This window comes from Schistocerca nitens, chromosome 2, assembly GCF_023898315.1.
Source record: "Schistocerca nitens isolate TAMUIC-IGC-003100 chromosome 2, iqSchNite1.1, whole genome shotgun sequence".
In the NCBI taxonomy this organism is placed as follows: Eukaryota; Metazoa; Arthropoda; class Insecta; order Orthoptera; family Acrididae; genus Schistocerca; species Schistocerca nitens.
In genome coordinates, this window is record NC_064615.1 from 965,306,659 (window position 1) to 965,331,923 (window position 25,265).

The 25,265-nt window shown below is 44.6% G+C and overlaps 1 protein-coding gene across 1 annotated transcript in view; it reads right to left on the reverse strand.

Moving 5' to 3' along the window:
* Positions 1-25,265, reverse strand: part of LOC126234742 (UDP-glucosyltransferase 2-like) — an 81,291-nt gene that overhangs the window by 41,510 nt on the left and 14,516 nt on the right. Inside the window, exons 2-4 of the mRNA XM_049943488.1 lie at positions 22,684-22,853; positions 8,029-8,207; positions 1,846-2,305 (exon numbers count right to left, since the gene is read on the reverse strand). Of these exons, the coding sequence (XP_049799445.1) occupies positions 1,846-2,305; positions 8,029-8,207; positions 22,684-22,853 (809 nt within the window). The remainder of the gene's footprint in view (positions 1-1,845; positions 2,306-8,028; positions 8,208-22,683; positions 22,854-25,265) is intronic.

Sequence of the window (25,265 nt, forward strand, 5' to 3'; positions counted from 1 at the left end):
CCTGCCAGTGACTATAGCAAACATATTTTTCAAAAATAATCATCCTATTTCCTCATACAGTCGCTCAACGACGACACCTGTCTGTACATTACCGCATCATTAGCAAACAATCGCAGATTGGTGCTCACCCTGCCCATCAGATCATGTAATATTAATTGACGTAAATCCACGTGACGAAGGAGGTTTCAATCTCTGAAAAGCATAGTTGAAATAAATTGAAACTGGCAACAGTTAACATGTAATTTCAACCGATATCAAATTTGTTCCCATTCCAAAATTACATCCTGTCTGCTATCGCAGCAATACGGATCTTATACAGGGTGAAAAGTATTTAAACCGACAAACTCTGGGAGGGTGTAGGGAAATCAAAACAAATATTTTTCCCTAATGTCAATTTTTTCCTATGTGGATTATTTAAACCGGTGGAGGCGTATAATGCTCTTTACTTGTTAGAGGCCGTATTACGATCTTCAGTTGTTAGAGGGCGTATTACTCTTCTGTTGTAGGCAACTGCTGTCCACCAGTGTAGTACTGCATTGTCTCTGTTTACTAATGGAGCGATACACCTGGAGTGAGTACACTGATATGGTTGGTGCGTACTACGTAGCACACCACAACGGACGAGCTGCACAGCGGGTTTATCAACAACAATATCCTAATCGCCGTATCCCGCATCATACGACCTTTGCTGCTGTGTACCAAAGCCTGCGTGAGACCGGGTCATTTAGCAGATTACCTGGACAGGGACGCCGTCGCACGGTAAGAATGCTGGAATTTGAGGAAGCTGTCTTGCAGCATGTGGAGCGGGATCCTTCATTCAGCACTCGTGCAATTGCACGTAACATGGGGACGCATCAGACGAATGTAAGAACACTCTTTCGAAAGCAGTTTTTACGTCCATTTCACTTACAGCGTGTCCACAACCTGGAACCAGTTGATTATCCACCCAGAGCACAGTTTTCGCAGCGGTACCTGGAGCAGTGTGAAAGGCATCCTACATTTCCATCCTCTGTGTTGTTTGCCGATGAAGCAACGTTCGGGCGTTATGGAGTCTTCAACATGCACAATTCGCATGTTTGGAGTCAGGATATCCCACATGCCACAATTACTAGCGCTCATCAAGTGCTGTTCTTAGTTAATGTGTGGGTCTGTGTTGTTGGGGACTGTTTAATTGGGCCATATCTGCTACCTAGGCCATTAAATGGCAGGCACTATTACAATTTTGTCGCCAGAGCAGTGCCAGAATTGCTGTAAGACGTCCCGCTCCCAACAAGACAACGCATGTGGTTCCAACACGACGGGACGCCGATACATTTTAGTCGTCGTGTGCGTCGATTCCTGGACCGACTGTTCCCAGAAACGTGGACTGGCAGACGTGGTCCTGTACCAGGGCCTGCTCGATCCCCAGATATGTCCCCTCTGGACTTTTTTGTTTGGGGAGAGATGCGCAACCTCGTTTACGTAGTCCCTGTTGCATCAGAAGAGGATCTGGTTGTCCGGATAGTAGCAGCAGCGGGAACAATTCAGGATACTCCTGGGGTTTTTCCCCGCGTCAGACAGAACATGATTCGAAGGTGTGACCTTTGTTTACGTGTCAATGGAGTCATTTTTGAAAATCTACTGTAACTGAAATTGGGTTGTGTTAATGTGTTGTCTCTTGGTCATAAAAAATGGAAAAGTGTTTGTTGGTTTAATGAATATGCCGCCAGAGAAATCTTCCTCCACCGGTTTAAATACTCCCCATAGGAAAAAATGACATTAGGGAAAAATATTTGTTTTGATGTCCCCTACAATCTCCCAGAGTTTGTCGGTTTAAATACTTTTCACCCTGTATTCTGCACTCACCTTGGGCAGAGGTTCGACGTCTGTTTTCACGTGGATGCCAGGGATCTCGATGATGTTTGGCAGGTGCGGGCGTGGATACTCCAGACAGAAGTGGTTGTTGACGATGAGGAGGCTGTAGTTGCGCTCCGTCTCGTACACTGACGGTGGGTCCGGCCCAAACACGTCCCTCATGATGGCCTCCTGGCCGGCCATCAGGTCGTAGAACCACACGTAGTGGATCCAGAGGTAGAAGAACGCGTTGTACGCGCGCTCCCAGAAACTCATGTGGTGGGAGTAGCCGATCCACACGTCCGGCATGTACGCCGGGTTCATCGGGTTTCCCATAGCGTAGTAGATGGGGGCGAATGGCGTCAGCGTGATGACGCCTACCATGGGAGGCGATCCAACCTTGTGGACCAGCCCGTAGAAAGCATGGTACGGAAACCACTCCATGACTACGAGGTCGAAACTGTGGTTCCTCCTGAAAGAAATAAAACAAATTTGGGCAACTGTATCGTAAGACACGAAACAAATTGTCAACGCTTTCTACAATGTTTCACTACCTTAGAAGAATTTTGCAATATTTAAACTGTCTTCCCCTCCTACCAGTGAGCCTGACACTAAAATTGAGGACAAATGTTACATGCTCTCTGTTGTTTAAGGAGCAATGAACGATTAAGAAATTATAATAATTATGATTCTGCGCTTACGAAACAAATATTGAACGTTATAAACAGTATCACGAGCCGGTGAGATGATTCAAAGCAATGATAAAGATGGTCATAAGTCGAGGTCTTGCATCACACGTTTGGATATCTTGGATGAATGGACGAGAGCAGTTGAATACTTCTAATGCCATTGGGTGAAGCAACAATGGAGTCCGTGTTTATTATGAATTAAAAATAATTTTGATTGACGGAATCTCTCGGGTTATCAGCCGAGTCGGGGCGTCGTAATGTAACGTTTCGACGAGTTTCCTACTAGTCACCTTCAGACTTCGCTTGACGAATAGGAAATTCGTCGAAACGTTACGACAAGACGATGTTATGATTCGGCTGGTACTCCGAGAAGATTTAATCAATGAAATTAACCGAAAACCCTCCATTCTCATAAAGGATTTTGATGATAAGACGATAATATAATTTAGATATGGGTCATAAGCAAACTTTAATGAATGATATGGAGGGGAGAGGACCCCTGATTTCTAGTTGTAAAGGAATTGTACATTCTAGCTGGTAGGATGAATATATGCAGTCTTTTAGGAGACAGTTAAATTTGATTTGGGTAAAACGTCTAAAATTTTTGTTCTTGGTAGGATGTGTTGGTACAGTTGCTTTCAGTTGTGTTGGGCAACGATAAGCGAATGCAAAGTTTGAAGTACATATTGGTAAAAGTTAGGCAATATATCAGTATTAGAGACAGGTGTATGTTTTCAAAGAAATAGAAAATTGTGTACAGTGCGGATCGAGGTGTGTCTGATGAACTTTGAAAGGATTCATGATCCTAAAGTAAGGAAGGTATAGAAAAAAAAGGGTGAAGTGCATGATATTTGAGGAACTGGAAGAAGGTATTTCATTTTTAATGAAGCGTAAATGTAGGGAACAATTTTTAAGGAGAATCCTTTGCAGGTCTTAAGGATAGTGCATCAAGAGAGTCTACTGGAAACCGGTTGAAATGGATTTTAGAAGATGTTGGAAATTCTAGAGCGTAGAATAAAAAGTTATGGAAATGACGTCATGAGCATATAGCCAGAGGTGGTTTTGGAATGTTGATAATTTAGAGCTGTTCAGGAGTGGAGAGAGGACAGACACTTGTGACACGCCACAGATAGAGTAGACGATATGGGAATTGGTGCTGTTAATAGCTATCCACTTACTCGAGTGACTAGATAGAAATTATGATGTATTACACACACACACACACACACACACACACACAGACACACAGACACACAGACACACAGACTTGACCGTTGAGCCGCGCGTTATTAGCCGAGCGGTCTAAGGCGCTGCAGTCATGGACTGATGGACTGTGCGGCTGGTCCCGGCGGAGGTTCGAGTCCTCCCTCGGGCATGGGTGTGTGTGTGTGTTTGTCCTTAGGATAATTTAGGTTAAGTAATGTGTAAGCTTAGGGACTGATGACCTTAGCATTTAAGTCCCATAAGATTTCACACACATTTGACCATTTTTGTGACCGTTGAGCGACCCTCCACCCCAAAAACAACAACACGGAGAGCAGAGCAAAATGTCATATAGCTAGTAGTCTTTTCCAAGTTCAAAGAACATAGCAAATATTTTGTTGTTAAGTTGAAATGATGGGAGGTGAGTAACATACATGCGTTTGTCATCAACAGAAAAGACAGCTTAATGTAAGTCCCTTTGGGTAACAGGAACGGATAGGTGCTGGTTTATGTTTTTCATTTATGCGTCGTAAGAAGGTAGATTTAGAGGTGTTGGGTAAGATGAGACTGTTGCATAGGGCTTTAACGACTGCGAGAAGGAACCATAATTTCTTTCAGATGTCTATTGCTGTGGTCGTGTCTAGGCTCACTGTTGTTTTTTATGTAGAGTAATTGTTTTATGTCATGTTTTGCGATTTTTGTGATTCTGTCTGGCTCTCGAGGTTGCCCATGTACTGGAAGTTAGCAGTAAGTCGTGCGACAGCAGTGTCGGTGTGGTTACTGATTCTTTACAAAGGTGGAAGTTAAAGTGATGGTCATAAGAAAATACGAAGTGTTCAGAGAGATACAGAATTGTTGGATTTGATTAGATTCTAACATGGGGGGAGGCTGTTGTTGAAGAATGAGTAGAATGGCGGGTAATTACTGACCGTGAGGAATTGGAGTACTTTCCAGCTATTGAGATATTTTGTATGAATGACGCGCTACGCTTGATGCATTCCTTCTGGCGCTTCTCAGCGTTTGGTACAATTATGGGTATTAGTATTTGCTGCTGACACGTAATTATATCCAGTTTCATAGAGTAAAATCGCCAGGTTTCACAATAAGACGTAGAGCTTGTGGAGGAAATGTGGTGCAGTCATAATTGATAGACACTGCTGGGAAGAGATCTCGTAAGGTGTGGCACAGAAAAGAGCGGCGATAGGTTAGGAGACAATTCCTGACAGGGACTTCAGTTGGATTGAGAATACTCTTAGAGAACACTCTGTTGGACGTTGGGGTTGGATAGGACAGGTATGTGGTTGCTTTGATTTGGTTCGAGAATTGTTTCATTAACGTGCTCAGAAACTTTAGGAAGTGCTAGGCGAACATCAGCCTAGGTTTATCACATAGGTTTATCAAAGAAAAGGATTCCCTGACGTATCAGTTCTAGACGTCACTTCAGACTGTGTAACCATAAATGTTTGGTGAGCAATCAAATCACGAGGCGAACTTGTAGCCAATGAACATAATGCAGAATCAAGACGAGCAATAGTGACAGTAAGCCACGCTTGACCATGCTGAACATCCGCATCAGTTGATGATGATACCCAATTGGATGAGGACTGTCCCCACAGCAATTCTGCCCTGCTTGTTAGCACATATATAGTATAATATACGATAATTGAGAGTTTGAACAAAAGAATAAGCATGTGGTATTCACTAAGGGTGATGAGCAGGGATCTGTGGTCCAATGGTGATGCTCTTTACGTCCCCAGTATTTACAGGCAGTGAGTCGTCTTAAAGGTGCAGGACGTAAGTCGTGATAATTATAGGAAGGTCCAATATGGAACTGGTGATTGGAGAGGGAATATGTGAATTACCTTTCATTTGTTCTGTACGAACGATTGTGGCGGAATAGAATACACTGCTATAGCATCACCATGGTTCATGATTACGGATCAAATTTAATATAAGTGAGAACTGAGGCGTTTAGACTAGGTAGATGAGTTGTTTAAAAAGATGTGAAATTGTTGATAAAAAAATGGTGCTCAAATGTTTGGTCGGGATCTGAAACGAGCATCAAGAAAACTTTGTTACAGCATTTGAAGATTTTGGGGTGACAAATGCTTGTTGGATGTTGATGAGGAATCTTACAATATCTTCAAAACTGAGATGAAGAAGGAGTAGCAATGATTCAGATAAGTACGAAAGTGACGAGGTCTACAGAAACGAAAAATGGTTGAGGTTAATCTACCAGTCAGGTAACAATTCTGGTCATGACACTTTCGGCAGAAGTGGCACTAGGGATGGATTTGTGAGGATTCGATTTAATTTCAGCATGAATAGATAATTCTGTCATCACAAGTGAAATCGTCTGTTGTGGAAAGGACTCTTTGAATTTGCGGTTGAGCGTGGAATGAATGTAGGACGTGATGATGTGAAAGACGTTAGTGATTTCTACCCTGGGAGGTAGTCTCAAGGTAACCTCCATGATAACACTGCGACAATAGATGACAGCGATGAGTTTGTTTTGCCTACAGATAGCGAATAGGCGTAAATGTGGTATTTGGACCAAAGATGTTACAAAGAATTTTTTTGAAGAAGGCTACTCCCTGTTAAAACTATCAAACTGTAACTAAATCTCAACCCTTGCCTTTCGAAGGTAATAATACTCTTACCGAATAAGTACACAAACATGCCCGGAAACAAACCCTAGTTTCCAGATTGATTCTTCTACTCAGCAGAGAACTGTGCACTAGTTTTAATCTTCTTCGCAGATTAAAACCGTAAGACGGGCCGGGACATGAACTCAGCATTCGTAGGAAGTACCTCTCCTCTGTTTTCCGAATTTCACAGTCTGTTCTCCTGCAAACATTGAGGGAAAAAAAGTGATATCGCGGAGAAAATGATTTATTCACAGTCTACGGTTATTTTTTCAGAATTAAAATTCCTTTTTTCCAAGAGGGCTGGTCTGGCGAGACGTAGGCCTTCAAGAGAGCTTTGAAGTTTGCTAATTAGAGAAAGGAATTGGGGAAGTAAAGGAGTGAGAAGGGGGGAGAATCGTAAGTCGTGCCTGGCTAGCTCACTAGATAAGAGCATTTCCCCTAGAGACGAGATTACATTTTTATGTCCAGATCTGGCAGACAGTTTTAATCTACCAGTTAGTTTCAGATCCTAGACTGTTACCGAGCGATTATTGATCACAACCTTTCTCCCTGGAATGATGCAATGAGAGCTAATAAAGAGTTCATAACCTAAGAGACCGATAGATTAAAGCTGTGAAACAGCGAGGTCTACCAACAGAGTTCTGTGAGCAGCAGTATTGGCTGCAGAAGGCAAGGATTATTGCAGCAGTACGAATTCGAGTCCCCGCTACGACATACCACATAATCTGTCGCGAAATCATATATTTTGCATGAGTTTAGGGGTTGAGTGATTTCATTTGGCGGATCTTTTTACATGCGTTTAATGGCAGAAGTCAGGATGTACTTTCTGATTTCTTGAGTTAATAATTTTGGGTTGACAGCCGGCCGGAGTGGCCGTGCGGTTCTGGGCGCTACAGTCTGGAACCGAGCGACCGCTACGGTCGCAGGTTCGAATCCTGCCTCGGGCATGGATGTGTGTGATGTCCTTAGGTTAGTTAGGTGTAATTAGTTCTAAGTTCTAGGCGACTGATGAGCTCAGAAGTTAAGTCGCATAGTGCTCAGAGCCATTTGCACCATTTTTTTTTGGGGGGGGGGGGGCTGACAAATGTTGTGCCCAGGTAGAACAAGAGGAAAAAATGGCCTGTAGTGAAGGTTGAAGCAACAGGTGGATACTGATTTTTGTTATCCATATTTGGCGTATAGGTTTAGAGGTTTGACGGTGATGAGTCGATTGATAAGCTACGTAGAGACAAAAGGATGGGTTGTGGGATAGGAGAAGGCTGAGGATGTGAAAAGACGTGATGGTGTGGTTGATGAAGGTGGAGAGGGGAGTGGGATGTTTGTGTCGCTCTAGCCACAAATATTTATGTGCATGTGGCACGAGTCGCTTTCAGAGAGTTCCGCAAGTCGGCAGTGTTGTTGTAGAGTCTGTGTGTTTTCACGGGTTGATTCCGTTGCTCTTATACTTGTAACTCGTGTTACTGTAGTTGTGTGGTGAGTTTCGGTTGTGTGGGCATTTCTAGTTAGACGAACATATGCGGACTGGGGGAAGGGATTCTTGTAAAGGAAAATTGATGTAGGAGACATGTGAGGATGTGGAGTGTGGTAGAAGGACGTTCATATAAAATTACATAAAAATACTTCGTTCATCGAGGTTGTATCTGCGTTATACTCACCTCATGAAGTCCAGAACTGCCGGTTCCTTAAACAGCAACGGAATAAATTTTGGCGGGGGATCTCGAAGCAATGAGAGACTCTGCGTTGGCGGCTGTTGAGCTAGTGTCACTTGGTCAATGTTCTTGTATACTTTGTATCCCACAGACAAATCAATTTCTGTTAGATTCTCGTTAGATATCTGCAATAGAAAAACACAATGACACCAAATTTAAAAGTCCTAGCAATGTTTACTTCACTGGCTTCTATAACATGAGGGATAATCACAAAACTGCAGTAACTTCGCTCGAGAAATAAACAAAATGATGCAAAGCGATTCTTATCATTGTAGTAATGTTATTTAGTTACATGTTTCGAGGATAATTTGCACGAATTTTTCGAAATGTTACGGAATGAGTCAGTTTACTACCTACGCATTCTTGCTGTTTTTGTGAGCATCGATACAAGCTGACCACTTACTGGTTACTGAACAGCATAATGGTTCAAATTAAATAAGAGAAAATATATTAGCCTTCAACACAGTGCATGTAATTAGCGACACATTCAAAATATCTTCTTTTCAGCTACATATGCTATCATTTCTTATTAAATATTCACTTACGGGACGGAAGGAGTTGTCCAGAAGAAATGATTTTACACTAGATTAAAATGTGTGCTTGTTAGATATTTTACATTATTGAGCAAATCACTGAAGACTTTAGTGGCTGCCTATTGAACTCCGTTGTGAGACACTCACAGCTAAGGTCCTTTTTCTATCGTCCACCATTGTAGCTGTGGGCATCACTAGTCTTTCCAAATTGCGAAGGATTAATTATTACACAAGATGATTGAAATGAAACTGTTACTACTTGCGTCGTCTGTACATAGTTGACGACTGCATTTAATGGCTGTATATCGATGCAACAGAGTGTGGGAAGTCTGTTAATTTCGTCGAAGTGCACCGAAGTGTCATTCACTGGACGAACTGAGGCGGCGGGTGGTTGTCATATTGGAGACAAATCAGATATTTAATATTACGTGTTTCCTTGTTCAAAGACTGTGACAGTAGTTTCTAAGTATTGCGTTAGTATCTAGAAATCTCAGCCACGGACAATCCAAGACCTACAGTATACAGGGTGTTACAAAAAGGTACGGCCAAACTTTCAGGAAACATTCCTCACACACAAATAAAATATTTTATGTGGACATGCGTCCGGAAACGCTTAATTTCCATGTTAGAGCTCATTTTAGTTTCGTCAGTATGTACTGTACTTCCTTGATTCACCGCCAGTTGGCCCAATTGAAGGAAGGTAATGTTGACTTCGGTGCTTGTGTTGACATGCGGCTCATTGCTCTACAGTACTAGCATCAAGCACATCAGTACGTAGCATCAACAGGTTAGTGTTCATCACGAACGTGGTTTTGCAGTCAGTGCAATGTTTACAAATGTGGAGTTGGCAGATGCCCATTTGATGTATGGATTAGCACGGGGCAATTGCCATGGCGCGGTACGTTTGTATCGAGACAGATTTCAAGAACGAAGGTGTCCCGACAGGAAGACGTTCGAAGCAACTGATCGGCGTCTTAGGGAGCACGGATCATTCCAGCCTATGACTCGTGACTGGGGAAGACCAAGAACGACGAGGACACCTGCAATGGACGAGGAAATTCTTCGTGCAGTTGACGATAACCCCAATGTCAGCGTCAGAGAAGTTGCTGCTGTACAAGGTAACGTTGACCACGTCACTGTATGGAGAGTGCTACGGGAGAACCAGTTGTTTCCGTACCACGTACAGCGTGTGCAGGCACTATCAGCAGCTGATTGCCCTCCACGGGTACACTTCTGTGAATGGTTCATCCAACAATGTGTCAATCCTCATTTCAGTGCAAATGTTCTCTTTAAGGATGAGGCTTCATTCCAACGTGATCAAATTGTAAATTTTCACAATCAACATGTGTGGGCTGACGAAAATCCGCACGCAATTGCGCAATCACGTCATCAACACAGATTTTCTGTGAACGTTTGGGCAGGCATTGTTGGTGATGTCTTGATTGGGCCCCATGTTCTGCCACCTACGCTCAATGGAGCACGTTATCATGATTTCATACGGGATACTCTACCTGTGCTGCTAGAACATGTGCCTTTACAAGTACGACACAACGTGTGGTTCATGCACGATGGAGCTCCTGCACATTTCAGTCGAAGTGTTCGTACGATTCTCAACAACAGATTCGGTGACCGATGGATTGGTAGAGGCGGACCAATTCCATGGCCTCCACGCTCTGCCGACCTCAACCCTCTTGACTTCCATTTATGGGGGCATTTGAGTCTACGCAACCCCGGTACCGTGCTCATATTGTGGACGGCTATGATACAATACGCCATTCTCCAGGGCTGCATCAGCGCATCAGGGATTCCATGCGACGGAGGGTGGATGCATGTATCCTCGCTAACGGAGGACATTTTGAACATTTTCTGTAACAAAGCGTTTGAAGTCACGCTGGTACGTTCTGTTGCTGTGTGTTTCCATTCAATGATTAATGTGATTTGAAGAGAAGCAATAAAATGAGCTCGAACGTGGGAAGTAAGCGTTTCCGCACACATGTCCACATAACATATTTTCTTTCTTTGCGTGTGAGGAACGTTTTCTGAAAGTTTGGCCGTACCTTTTTGTAACACCCTGTATAAACATCAAAAACGTTTTGCATCATCCCGGTTCCCAGAACTCCTGAAGATAGACGTGGACTGTGGTTATTGTATCACAGCCACAGTCCCTTTGACTGTTCAGAGATGTCACCAAACGCTCCCAAAGATGTAGACAACCATGCATGAGCAGCGCCTGTTAGAAGGAGGGGGTTCGACAGCCGATCAGTACCAGCCATTCCACTAGGAAGGAGGTACACAGCTCGTGTTGTCTGTAGTTTAACCATGCCTAGATGGCCAATACCGCAGTTCGATCGCGTCCGCGTTGTTACTTTGTGCCAGGAAGGGCTCTCAACAAGGGAAGTTTCCAGCCGTCTCGGAGTCAAGCAAAGCGATGTTCGGATATGGAGGAGATACAGAGAGACAGGAACTGTCGATAGCATGCCTCGCTCAACATGCCAGAGGGCTACTACTGCAGTGGATGACAGCTACCTACGGATTATGGCTCGGAGGAACCCTGACAGCTACGCCACCATGTTGAATAATGCTTTTAGTGCAGCCACAGGATGTCATGTTACGACTCAAACTGTGCGCAATAGGCTGCATGACGCGCAACTTCACTCCCGACGTCCTTGACGAGGTCCATCTTTGCAACGACGACACCATGCAGCGAGGTACAGATGTGCCCAACAACACGCCGAATGGACCGCTCAGGATTGGCATCACGCTCTCATCACCGATGAGTGTCGCATATGCCTTCAACCAGACAGTCGTCGGAGATGTGTTTGCAGGCAACCCGGCCAGGCTGAACGCCTTAGACACACAGTCCAGCGGTTGTAGCTAGGTGTTGGTTCCCTCCTGTTTGGTGTGGCATTATGTTGGGCCGCTGGTTATCATGGAAGGCTGTACGATACGTGAATGTCATCCTCCCACCGATAGTGTGGCAGCATATTGGCGAGGCATTCGTCTTCATGGACGACTGTTCGCGCCCCCATCGTGAACATCTTGTGAATGACTTCCTTCAAGATAACGACATCGCTAGCTAGAGTGGCCAGCATGTTCTGTAGGCATGAATCGTATCGAACATGCTTGGAATAGATTGAAAAGAGCTGTTAATGGACGACGTGACCAACCAAACATAATGAGCGATATACTCCGAATCGACGTTGAGGAATGGGTCAATCTTGACCAACAGTGCCTTGATGAATTTGTGGAAAGTATGCTACGACGAATACGGGCTTGCATCAATGCAAGAGGACTTCCTACTGAGTAATAGAGGTACCACCGGTGTGTACAGCAATCTGAAAGTCTCGCTGTATGGCGGTACAACATGCAATGTATGCTTTTCACGAGCAATAAAAAGGGCGGAAATGATGTTTATGTTGATCTCTATTCCAATTTTTTGTACAGGTTCCGGAACTCTCGAAACCGAGGTGATGGGCGGCCGGAGTGGCCGAGCGGTTCTATGCGCTTCAGTCTGGAACAGTGCGATCGCTACGGTCGCAGGTTCGAATCCTGCCTCTGGCATGGATGTGTGTGATGTCCGTAGGTTAGTTAGGTTTAAGTAGTTCTAAGTTCTAGGGGACTGATGACCTCAGAAGTTAAGTCCCATAATGCGCAAAGCCATTTGAACCATTTTTTGAACCGTGGTAGCAAAAGTATTTTTGACGTGTGTACATCGAAGACCGATATTTGTTGTTAATAGCTAGAGGGAATTATTTTCGACCCAATTCCAATTGCGCCCTGCGCTCTCTGCAGACATGTAGATCATCATGTCGTCGACTACTGTGCGTAGAAAGCTTTTTGACAGTTGGCGAGTATTTGTTGAGGACGCACGAACGTGAACGCTGAAATGAAGATTGTTGTACTCATTACAGACACTACCTCGGTAAATAGGCAAATCACGACAATATTGTGATCACTATGTGAAGTATATACAACCACTGTGACATTTCCAGTTCTTGGAGCCATGGTCATTTTATAGTCATCCACGCAGAAAGCTATTGATTGTTGTTTCTTACCAAGAAAACTTGCCGAGTGTACGTTTGTTTTCACACGACATTGCGATTCAGTAAGCTGCTTTTGGTTGACGGGGAAACAGCGGAGAATACTACGCCCTGATTGGCTACTGGAGTACCGCTTGCGCGCCAAAACCTGTGGCTTCAGTACATTTAATATTTGAATAAGACGTCAGTAAGAATCTGCGTGTGTAAAACGTTTCTCTTCAATGAACTCATTAGGATGTACGAGGGCGTTCAGTACTTAATGAAACACACTTTTGTTTTTGAGGCAATTTTGGTTGAAAAATGCGGAATTTGATGTGGGACAACGTAGAATATTATGCCTTCAGCCTCTATAGTTTCATGAAGTTCCGATAGGTGCCGGTGCTATACGTAGCCTTCAAAATGGCGTCTGCCTTGGAGGGGCGTTACAAGCATTCATTTGGCGGAAAATCAGAACATCGTAGGCACTTGCGGAATGTCTATGGAGAATTGACAGTGTACAGAAGCAGGATGAGTCTTGGGCGAGACGTCTGTCATCATCTCAAGAATGTCACGCAAACATGTCCGATCTCCCGCGTGCTGGCCGGCCGCACACAGCAGCGGCTGCTGCGATGTCGCAACGTGTGGACACACTCAGTCGAGGTGATCAACTGATCACAAACATCCCGCTGCACAACTGGACCTCTCGTGGTAACACTGGCACACGCGCCCACGTTGGGGTACTGAAAAGCGTGTCTGTGGGGTTGCTTGCCGCCTGACAGAAGACCCTGAAGAGCAGCGAGGGATTATCTGTGTGGAAATTAATGCTCGTTACGAGGCTGATCGTGACAATTTTTTGTCGGACATCGTCACAGGCGACGAAACATGGGTTCATCACCGCGAACCGGAAATAAAACGACAATCCATGGAGTGGCGTCCCACCAACCCTCCTCCAAAGAAAAAGTTCAAAGTCACATCTTCAGGCGGCAACGTCATGGCAGCTGTCCTCTGGGAGTCTAAAGGGGGTATCCTGTTTGATATCCTCAACCACGGGGCAACGATCAACTCCGAAGTGTATTGTGCTATTCTCAGGAAACGAAGAAAGGACTTAAGCATGTTCGTCGCCACAAAAATGCAAACGAACTTGTTCTTGTCCATGACAAGGCAAGGCCTCACACAAGTCTCCGCACCAGAGAGAAGTTCACAAAGCTTCACTGGAGTGTTGTTCCTCATCCAGCCTACAGTCCGGCTCCAGCACCTTCCGATTTTCCTACGTTTGGCCTAAGGAAGGATACACTCCGCTGGAAGCGATACATAGATGATGGGGAGGCTATCGATGCAGCGAGACGTCGGCTCCGACGTCGACCAGTAGAGTGGCACCATTCAGGTACACACGCCCTGCCAGTAAGGTGGCATTAAGGCCATCGCACTGAACAGAAATCATGTTGAAAACGTGGTTTTGTAGCCAAAAAAGTGGGGAATAATATGGTCTATAGGAATGCTGAAGAATTCCAACATGCTTAAAGAAAAAAATGTGTTGGATTTCTTATTTAACGTCCCTCTTACTTATTAAAGTACTATCAGTATGACTTTTGTGAAATAAGAAAACGTATTAACAGCCGATTCCCTTTGTCCGTTGTTGGATTGTCACGAACAGAAATAGATCCGTTTTGGCAGTCTCTATCGGAGTGCCATGCCGGCAGATGTGTGGCTGCGTAATGAAACTAGTATGTGAGCGATCCGGACTAATTAGTGAACATCACAGTTTTTAGTGATATTCTTAATATATATAGTCTGAGGCTACGTATATTTGTGCTCACAGAACTAGAAAAGTAGTCTGCCAATTGACTTGAAATTTTACGTTTGGACAAATACAGAATATTAAAGAAACATAAATGTGAAGTGAACTTTTCTCTACTGCAAAATTATAAATATGTAGCCCACATTCGTCCAAATGTTTATTAGAATAACGTGTAAAATAGCAGTCAAGTACTTTTTGAAATCAGTAGGTCAAGAAGATTACGAAATTTTTGCTAAAAACTTTCAAATTTGTGTACACATAATAGAAAAAGTTGTATGCAAAAATCTCGAAAAGTTCTTGCCTGACTCCATTCAAATTAATGCACAAAAAACTTTAATCAGACAGACACAGCCTACCTACCCAAAATAGAAAATAAAAGAATCTGGCAAAATCAACTGCGAAAGAGTGATTGCTCCACTGTAAAAATGTGCAATTTGGAGCATTTAAACCCCTTAGATAAATTTTTCTCCCATAAAATATTTTTCTCATTATGTATGTTTTTGTCTGCAGCTCGTGGTCTCGCGGTAGCGTTCTCGCTTCCCGAGCACGGGGTCCCCGAGTTCGATTCCCGTCGGGGTCAGGAATTTTCACCTGCCTCAAGATGACTGGGTGTTGTTGTGCCGTGTTCATCATCAGCATTGATCCCCATTACTATCAGAAGAAGGAAACGGCAAACCACCTCCGTTAAGACCTTGTCTGTTACGGCATTGCGGGTCTCCCGCATCGTTCCCCTAGGCTCTGGTCAAGAAGTATGGGACTTAATTACATTTTCATATATATTTTTAAACGTAAATTGTATACACAGTAATGTTCTGTTTTGTTCTGTTCTTCACAGACGGTTTTCAAAGAAAACGAGGTGTTGTGTTTATGGCTTGTCGGCTTATGACAGAATAATACTACAGAATCTGAACTTGGAATAACAACAAACAAGGCTCGATGTCAGAGCGTGGAGGAAGAGGAGATGGAGAGAGCGTAGGAGGAAATGGACAGGAGAAAATGGCCAGAGGACGGGAGCAGAAAAAGATGGAAAATGAAGGGGGAGGAGAAGATGGACAGAGAGAAGGGGAGGAGGTGATGGATAGAGAGACGGAAACAGGAGATAGACTAAAGATGGGGACGGGGAGATCGGCAGAGGCAGGGAGCAGGAAATTAGAACGTATATCAAATTCCCGTGCATATTAGGAGCCAGTGTTTTGTATTTGCTTTCCTTTCCACTTAAGCAGACTGAGCCCCAGCACCGCGTCGTCGGGTACAAAAAAAAAAAAAAATGGCTCTGAGCACTATGGGACTTAACATCTGAGGTCATCAGTCCCCTAGAACTTAGAACTACTTAAACTTAACTAACATAAGAACATCACACACATCCATGCCCGAGGCAGGATTCGAACCTGCGACCGTAGCAGCAGCGCGGTTCCGGACTGAAGCGCCTAGAACCGCTCGGCCACCAACGGCAGGCCGTCGGGTACAGATAGTATTGTATAAAAATGTACTAGCGGAACATGTACACTAATGGCCATTAAAATTGCTACACCACGAAGATGACGTGCTACAGACGCAAAATTTAACCGACAGGAAGAAGGTGCTCTGATATGCAAATGATTAGCTTTTCAGAGCATTCACACAAGGTTGGCGCCGGTGACCACATCAACAACGTGCTGACATGAGGAAAGTTTCCAACCGATTTCTCATACACAAACAGTAGTTGACCGGCGTTGCCTGGTGAAACGTTGTTGTGATGCCTCGTGTAAGGAGGAGAAATGTCTACCATCACGTTTCCGACTTTGATAAAGGTCGGATTGTAGCCTATCGCAATTGCGGTTTATCGTATCGCGACATTGCTGCTCGCGTTGGTTGAGATCCAATGACTGTTAGCAGAATATGGAATCGGTGGGTTCAGCAGGGTAATACGGAACGCCGTGCTGGATCCCAACGGCCTCGTATCACTAGCAGTCCAGAGGACAGGCATCTTGTCCGCATGGCTGAAACGGATCGTGCAGCCACGTCTCGATCCCTGAGTCAAGAGATGACGGACGTTTGCAAGGCAACAATCATCTGCACGAACAGTTCGACGACGTTTGCAGCAGCATGCACTATCAGCCCTGAGACCATGGCTGCGGTTACCCTTGACGCTGCATCACAGACAGAAGCGCCTGCGTTGGTGTACTCAACGACAAACCTGGGTGCACGAATGGCAAAACGTCATTTTTTTGGGTGAATCCAGGTTCTGTTTACAGCATCATGATGGTCGCCTCCGTGTTTGGCGACATCGCGGTGAACGCACATTGGAAGCGTGTATTCGTCATCGCCCTACTGGCGTATCAAACGGCGTGATGGTATGGGGTGCCATTGGTTACACGTCTCGGTCACCTCTTGTTCGCATTGACGGCACTTTGAATAGTGGACGTTACATTTCAGATGTGTTACGACCCGTGGCTCTACCCTTCATTCGATCCCTGCGAAACCCTACATTTCAGCAGGATAATGCACGACCGCATGTTGCAGGTCTTGTACGGGCCTTTCTGGATACAGAAAATGTTCGACTGCAGCCCTGGCCAGCACATTCTCCAGATCTCTCACCAGTTGAAAACGTCTGGTCAATGGTGGCCGAGCAACTGGCTCGTCACAATACGCCAGTCACTACTACTGATGAACTGTGGAATCGTGTTAAAGCTGCATGGGCAGCTGTACCTGTACACGTCATCCAAGCTCTGCTTGACTCAATGCCCAGGCGGATCAAGGCCTTTATTACGGCCAGAGGTGGTTGTTCTGGGTAGTGATTTCTCAGGATCTATGCAGTCATATTGCGTGAAAATGTGATCACATGTCAGTTCTAGTATAATATATTTGTCCAATGAATACCCGTTTATCATCTGCATTTCTTCTTGGTGTAGCATTTTTTTTATTTATTTATTTTATGGGACTTAACATCTCAGGTCATCAGTCCCCTAGAACTTAGAACTACTTAAACCTAACTAACCTAAGGACATCACACACATCCATGCCCGAGGCAGGATACGAACCTGCGACCGTAGCGGTCACGCGGTTCCAGACTGTAGCGCCTAGAACCGCTCGGCTAATCCGGCCGGCTGTAGCATTTTTAATGGCCAGTAGTGTATGAATAACCTTGAGTATGAATTGTAGATCGCTGATCGTTGTGAGCTCACTAAGTTGTGAACGTTGTTTGCCTAAGTCTAAATATCCGTGTCGTGTACGGTATCATTCCATGTGAGACAGCAATATCTGATCCAGAACTGCCGCCTCGCTTATCACTGCGTCGGGACAAACTACTTATGTTAGTAAAACTTACAAAACACTAATTTCTTTTCCGATTCGTTAAGGTCCAACTGCGTCCTCCACATGAACTGCAGTATCACTATGGAAGTGCCTAAGCTCGAACGCTAAGAACCTTACTAAAATGTACTCAGAATATAAATCGCTCATCCCAGAAATAGTGTCACGAACCAGTCCCATGCGTAGTGCGCTATTTGACGGTGCCATGCTGTATCTGAACTAGCAGGTACTTTACTCGTGTGCGTTGCGTGGCTGCAGTAGGAGACTGTTTGAGTGTTCGCTTGTGGTTCAGAGTGAAAAGAGAGTTTAACGGTATCAGGAGGCAAATTAAACTCTTGAATGTTGTCAAAATGTTAGATGCAATGTTGCGACCTGCTAATAAGAAACGTAATAGGAGTATATGCTATGTAATTCACTAATGTTATATAGCTTAATCATCCATAAATACAATCGAGACGACGCAAAAATGCATGAAGATACGAAGAGCTTGTACTTGGAGTTGGCTCATCCAGCACTAGCAGGCTTTCACCGCCAGAGCAACAGGAACGTTCAATTGGAAGTCAGTACGAACCATCCTGGTCAAAATGTCGAGGATCAGTATACTACAGGGTACTACTACATCCTGGCTTCAATTCCTATAGCAGACTCATGATGTACCATAAATGCATCCGAAATAAATCAAATTGCAATATAATAATAGATTGTGTTGACTAGCAAAAGTCATGTGTTTTTGGTCCAGTTATATTGATATTATGTTTCTTCACACTATCAAAACTCTTCTCTTAGATATTGAACAGTAGATCGATTAAATGTCTCTCCTGATGAAAAGTGCAGTTTTGTATGCGAGTGGACCACACCACTGTTTTTGGGATGAGCGACTGACATTCGAAGCACATTTTTGTGCGGTTCTGTGCTTTTGATGTCACACACTTCCCTTGCCTATTCAAGCGAGGTAACATTTGCAGGGGGAAGTTTATCTTCTCCCGTAGACTAACGTACCAGCCTTAAAGGACTGAAGACGATACGCAGAACACTGACTGTATCGCAAAAATAAGCGTTTTGTTACCTTCATTACAATGTTTTTCATGTATTTACCTTGTACGACACAAGTACTGTATTGTCAGGCACACATCTCTCTCCACAAATTCTCGGTTTAGCTTGGGTTGAGACAGATTTGTTGTGATTTAGCAAGCACAACATTAAACAACCATTGAAACGAATACCTGCGGATTAAGCAGTACGTGGAAGCGGGGAGATCGAAGGGGCAGGAAGCTGGTCCCTGCGGAGGTTCGAGTCCTCCCTCGGTCCTTAGGATAATTTAGGTTACGTAGTGTGTAAGCTTAGGGGACTGATGACCTTAGCAGTTTAAGTCCCATAAGATTTCACACACATTTGAACATTTTTTTGAAGGGTCAGGATGAAGAGGATGCTGCTTCTCACAGTCCCTCTTGTAACTACATGTACAACTGTGGCTGCAGTACTGTACAGATGACGTCCATGATGCTCTCTTACGCTGGTGCAACAGAGTGTAATTTTTCAGTATGACGCCGAAGCTCGATCACAAATGGCAGGGTTTGTCTGCTCGACTAATGTCTTCAGTAGCAACAGAGTAATCATGTAGAGAAGCCCGTAAAATCTTCCGGCCTGAAATTCATAGAGAATATTTGGGATCATCTCCGGACGGACGTTACAGTTCTGAGATCGCCCCCCCCCCCCCCCCCCACTCTCCCCAAATCTTTGGCATACTGAAAGGAAAAAGAAGGAAAATTAACGTTTAAACACCCGTTGACGACGTCCTCATTATCGTAGGAGCATGAGCTCAGTGACGCATTGGAGTATAACAATAACTACAAGATTACTCTACAATTCACGCTTACGTGTATGCCAGAGAGTTCACAGAAACCCTTTCAGAATATTTTTCTCCACTCTCGAAAACAAGCACCTAAATATTCCAGTGCGACCTCTGATTTCTCTTATTTTCTTACGCTGGTCACTTTTCTCTATGTAGGTGGCAGTCAAACGAAATGTTCCCGCATTTCGTGAGAAGACGAAAAGATTTTGCCGCAACGAAGAACACTTGTATTTTAATGAATGCTACCCCAACTCGCTTATCATATTTGTGACATTCTCTCCTCTATTTCGCGGTAATACAAAACGAACCCCCCTTATTTGAAGTTTTTCAGTGTCCTTTGTCAGCCGTATTGGGTAAGGATCCCATACAGCGCAGAAATACTCCAGAAGAGGGGAAAAGCGTTGTGTAGGCAGTCTCTTTAGTAAATTTGTTGCATCCCCAACGTGTTCCGCTAATAAAACACACCCTCGGTTCGCATTCCCTACAACAAATTTTATGTGATAGTTTCACTTTAATGCGTTTGCAATTGTAATCGCTAGGTATTTGGTTGAATCTACAAATTTCAAATTAGTGTTATTTATTGTGTAACCTAAATTTAACGAATATTTTAGGTAGGCACATGGAGATCCTCACATCTTTTTTAGTTCAGGGCCAATAGCCACTTTTCTGCCATACAGATATTTTGTCTAAATAACTTTGCAATTAGTTTTGATGTTTTAATGTCTTCACTAGACGCTAACATCTGCAAAGAATCTAAGAGGCCTGCTCAAACTGTCTCTTAAGTCATTTGCATAGATTAAGAACAGCGGAGCGCCTATAACACTCCCAAGGGAAACCCCAGATATCATTGCGTTTTCACCACATGACTTCCCGTTAATTACCACTGACTGTAATCACGAAGCCAGACGCTCACAATTTGAGTAGAAGCTACTTGTGAGGAACGGTACTAAAATCCTTCTGTAAATCTAGAAATATGGAATTAGGTTAAGATCTCCTGTTGGTAGCTCTCATTACTTTGTATGAATAAAGAGCCAGATGTGTCTCACAAGAACGATGTTTTCTGAATCAATGCTGGTTATTAGTCAATGGAGCGTTTTCTTTTAGGTATTTCATAACGTTCGAGCACATTATATGTGCCAAAATCGTACTGCAAATCGACGTACGGAAAATCTGGATGCTGAACCTCTGTCCTCCCGAATACGAGTCCAGTGTACAGATGTAAAGATATGTATCACGAAGAGACAGAAACATTGATACAATCAGGAAAAATTCTAATGCCAAGACGAAACAGCTCATTAGCCTGGCCGCCAAAGTGGAAGACTGTGGAAGTATCTGTAATGAACAATACAATAAACTATCGTAACTCTGTCATTGGCTGGTACATCCCTGCCCTCACATCTGATATATATATGCTACACTGCCGGAAAAAAAATGCAACACCCTCAAGGAAAAAGTCATTTTATTGGCAACTGAGATGACACTAAATTCATCATTCTAGGAATATATGATAAATTTAGACCAAATAAAAATCAAATGTCACAGTAAAGAGTGCACAAACAGTCGCATCAGTACACAATGTACCCCCCCCCCCCCTCTGGAGGCAGGGTGTATCCTCTCAAACAAACGATCATAAAGGTGCCGGACGGCTCCCTACAATGGACACTTATAAGCATTCTGCGACATTTGTTGCAATTCAGCAGTGGTTCCTACAGGCCCTGTCGAACGAGTAAGTTCCCGTTTCATCACGTTTCATACGTGTTCAATTGGCTAGAGATCTGGGGATCTTGCTGGCCAGAGAAGTTGTTCTACACCAGGAAGACCATGTTATGTCGCAGAAACTATATGTGGCTGTGCAATGTCCCGCTGTAAAAGCACACCGCCTTCCTGCCGAAGAAATGACAACTACAGGGGGATTACAGACTGTGCAATACAGCTGGTACTGGTTACTTTGCCCTGCTGAAACACCAAATGTGACCGAGAGTTGTAACTGATGGCCCCCTATGCCCTGAAGTCTGGTATCAGACCTGTTGTGCGTGAGTACTTTGTAGAATATGCATGCCACCAGGTCTACGCCGTACACGTGTACGTCCATCACTCGCATGCAGACGGAACCTACTCTCATCACTGAGGACAACGGAGCCCCAGTCAACTCTTTCACGGCACCAGAGTAGTCAGGATTGGCGGCGTCGTGGTGTCAGTGATAGCCTGATCGGATTTTAGTTTTGCTGCAAGCAGAAGGTTCCCAATGGTCCCTGATGAACTAGTGGGTTCTCCACGTGACCAGACTTCTACCTTAGCTGTTGTTCGGTCGGCAACCAATGGTCGTATACTGCGCTGATCTCGATATGAGTCAGCACTTTGTGGACATCCAGAACCTGGTCTACAGATGTGGGAACGTTACACAGACGAATGTTGAATACTGGGATCCGCCACCGATGCACTGTGCCTAACATATGCAGTAATCCATCAGTACGTCCATCCAGCTTCCCGCATACACTGTGCGATCCCATTCAGAGAGCTGAAGCTGTTCAACAGGAGGTCTTACTCGTCAGTGGGGCATCGTTTTACACTAGAATGAATGCTATGTTCCAAACACTGTTTACCTCCAAAATCAGCAGGATTACTGCTTGCAAAGTCAAAACAGAAGGCCAATAGACAGTCCTCCTGAGCAATATGTGATCGCTGATATCTGTGAAAAATGAATCACTAACACAACAACGTCTCAGTACGCACATATTACACCATGGTCCCGTTGAACACAGTCCTTGAGAGTGTACCGTTTTTTCCGGCAGTGTAAATATCCAGTTCAGTACTAGACAGATTTTAAAAGTTAAATAGAAAGGAAATGGTAAAATGTATGTGGTGGAAAAGAAACTTACCAAATTCACGGTATGTCACAACGAATAAAAGAGAAACTTTTAAAATTTGCCGCTCGCAAGAAAAATTGTGAGAAGACTGTTATTTTAAAGAGGACCTTATACATTTGAAGGCTCTATCAAAGACGAAATTAGGATAATTAATCACACATGGTCAAAAGAAATTCCGACATATTTTGTGTTTATATTCTCTTTATCTTTAAAGGTAGAAAGAGTCGGTTAACAGACTTACGTTGAGTGGGTTTGCTGTGAAGAACGTGACCTGGTGGCCCCTCCGAAGCAGAGCTTTTGTGAGGTACCGGAAAGGCTGCTGGTGGCTGTAGGACGGTGCTGGAGCCAACACCAGTATGTTGTAGGCCAGGCAGCCGCTAGCCAGCATGGTGAGCACCAGAAGTACTGTTCCTGAAACAAGTCGTCAAGAGGGCTACATGTGAAATGTAATATCTTCGTATTAGACACTTGTGGATATAACACACCATAGTACAAGAATACGCCACTGTAAGCAACAGTTCAGAGACCATTAGGTTCTTCTCGAATGGTACAAACAATTGCACTATTGTGACTCCAAACATTAGAACAGACTTCTTCACTGTTCAGTCACATTAATGTGACCATCTGTCAAAGCCTGAATCAAGACCGTTTGTAGCGTGCACCGCCGCGAGACGTTCAGGTAGAGAGCCAGTGAGGTACTGAAATGTACCAACAGGGTTGGTTCAAATGGCTCTGAGCACTATGGGACTTGACTGCTGTGGTCATCAGTCTCCTAGAACTTAGAACTACTTAAACCTAACTAACCTAAGGACATCACACACATCCATGCACGAGGCAGGATTCGAACCGGCGACCGCAGCTGTAGCGCTGTTCCAGACTGTAGCGCCTAGAACCGCAAGGGCCACTCCAGCCGACCGTACCGACACCGATGTGGAGCCTTATCGATTCCAGTGCCGTAGTAAGTTGCGATAGATTTCTCGGCTGAGGATTCATGGCGCGAACATCTGGATCGATGTGGTCCCACAGATTCTCGAATTGGTTTCCATCCGGAGGTTTGGTGGCCATGCGAGTATCGCAAACTCGTCCTGGTATGCCGCGAGCTGTGTGATACGTTGGATTGCCCTAGCAGTAGAGGCCATCGTGCCGAGGGAAAGCAAACTGCATGTAGTGGTGGACGTGGTCCCAAGGATAGATGGACACTTAGTTTGGTACATTGTGCCTTACAGAATGATGACATCCCCCAGGGAATGGCACGAAAACATTTCTCAGACCACAACGCTCCTTCTTCGAGCCTGGATCCTTCCAACAATTGTTCAAATGGTTCAAATGGCTCTGAGCACTATCGGACTTAACTTCTGAGGTCATCAGCCCCCTAGAACTTAGAACTACGTAAACCTAACTAACCTAAGGACATCACACACATCTACGCCCGAGGCAGGATTCGAACCTGCTACCGCAGCGGTCGCGCGGTTCCAGACTGTAGCGCCTAGAACCGCTCGGCCACCCTGGCCGGCCCGAAAATTGTTGCAGGGTGTTTGTGTTGAGTCATATGGAGCATAAAACACGATTCATCTGCAAAGGCCACCTGTCGTCACTCATTGGACGTCCATTTGCCTTATTGGAGTGGAAATTTCTGCCTTCATCGCCAATGAACAGGATTCACCGTGCTGCATGAACCAGACGCCTGCTGCAGAGGCTCATACGCAGCAACGGTTGCTGAACCGTTGTTGGGGAGTCACTGTTGATAGCCCCTTGGTTCATCAGGGCGGTCAATTGCTCAACAGATGCACATCCACTAGCTCGTACACATCTGCGAAGCCGTCTTTCACCCGTGTCATCTATGGCCCGTAAGGCACAATTTCCTCGGCTCCAGTTTCGGATACCGCAATTTTACCAGGACAGTACACTTTTACCACTGCGGCACGCGAACGGTTCACAGACTTACTCGTTTCGGAATGATCATGCCCATTTGAATGTCAGATAAACTGCTCCGTTTGCACATTGCGACAACGGCTGCACTGTTTTCATTGTCCTCCGACGCGCTTTATATACTCTCCCCTTCTTTTGTTTCCACCTGCTGTCTGAGAGTAACCACTCACGTTGACGGAGAATATAAGTGGATAGTTCTGAACAAAGTTGTAATGTAAGTAGAAGTTCGTATGCTTCCACGGGCAGTGCCAATGTGAATAGAAACATTTAGGGTATCAGGCTGTGTCATTATGAAACACTATTTAGTGTCTTATTTCTGTTGTCAGGTGGCTACAGAAGCCACATTGTGCGATACCACTGGACAGTTCGAAGTAAAGTTTGCTACGGATGGGTGGCTGCGTAGTAGGCTACTGCCTGTGTTACTCTGTCTGGTGACTGGTAGACACCAACTAATCGGCAGCTTGTACCCAAGGAAAGTGTTTTCCTACAGCGAGACGTAGATGCTGCACGGCAGTTGTCTTACGGCCGCTTGGTGATGGTGTTGTGGCCGCCCCATGTGGAGCTACTGGCAGGCGAATGCATGCGGCCTGATGGACTGGGATCGCTAGCAGCCAGGCCGTCATTAACTCGTACCCATCCTCCCCGTAAATGCTGTTATTTCAATAGTGTCTCCAGTTTTTCGCACCTGCATAAACGACTGTCGAGCTAGCACATGAAAATTAACAGATCGATCAGAGGCCTCGAGATGTTCAACTATATCTGATTCGTTGTCTTGCCCCAGTCGCACGTAGCGTTCATGCGTCGACACTCCATTGCTAATCGGTCTCCTGGTTTCATCGATATACACTTCGCCGCATTCACATCGAAGTTTGTGGAAACTTGCATTGTGGAGAG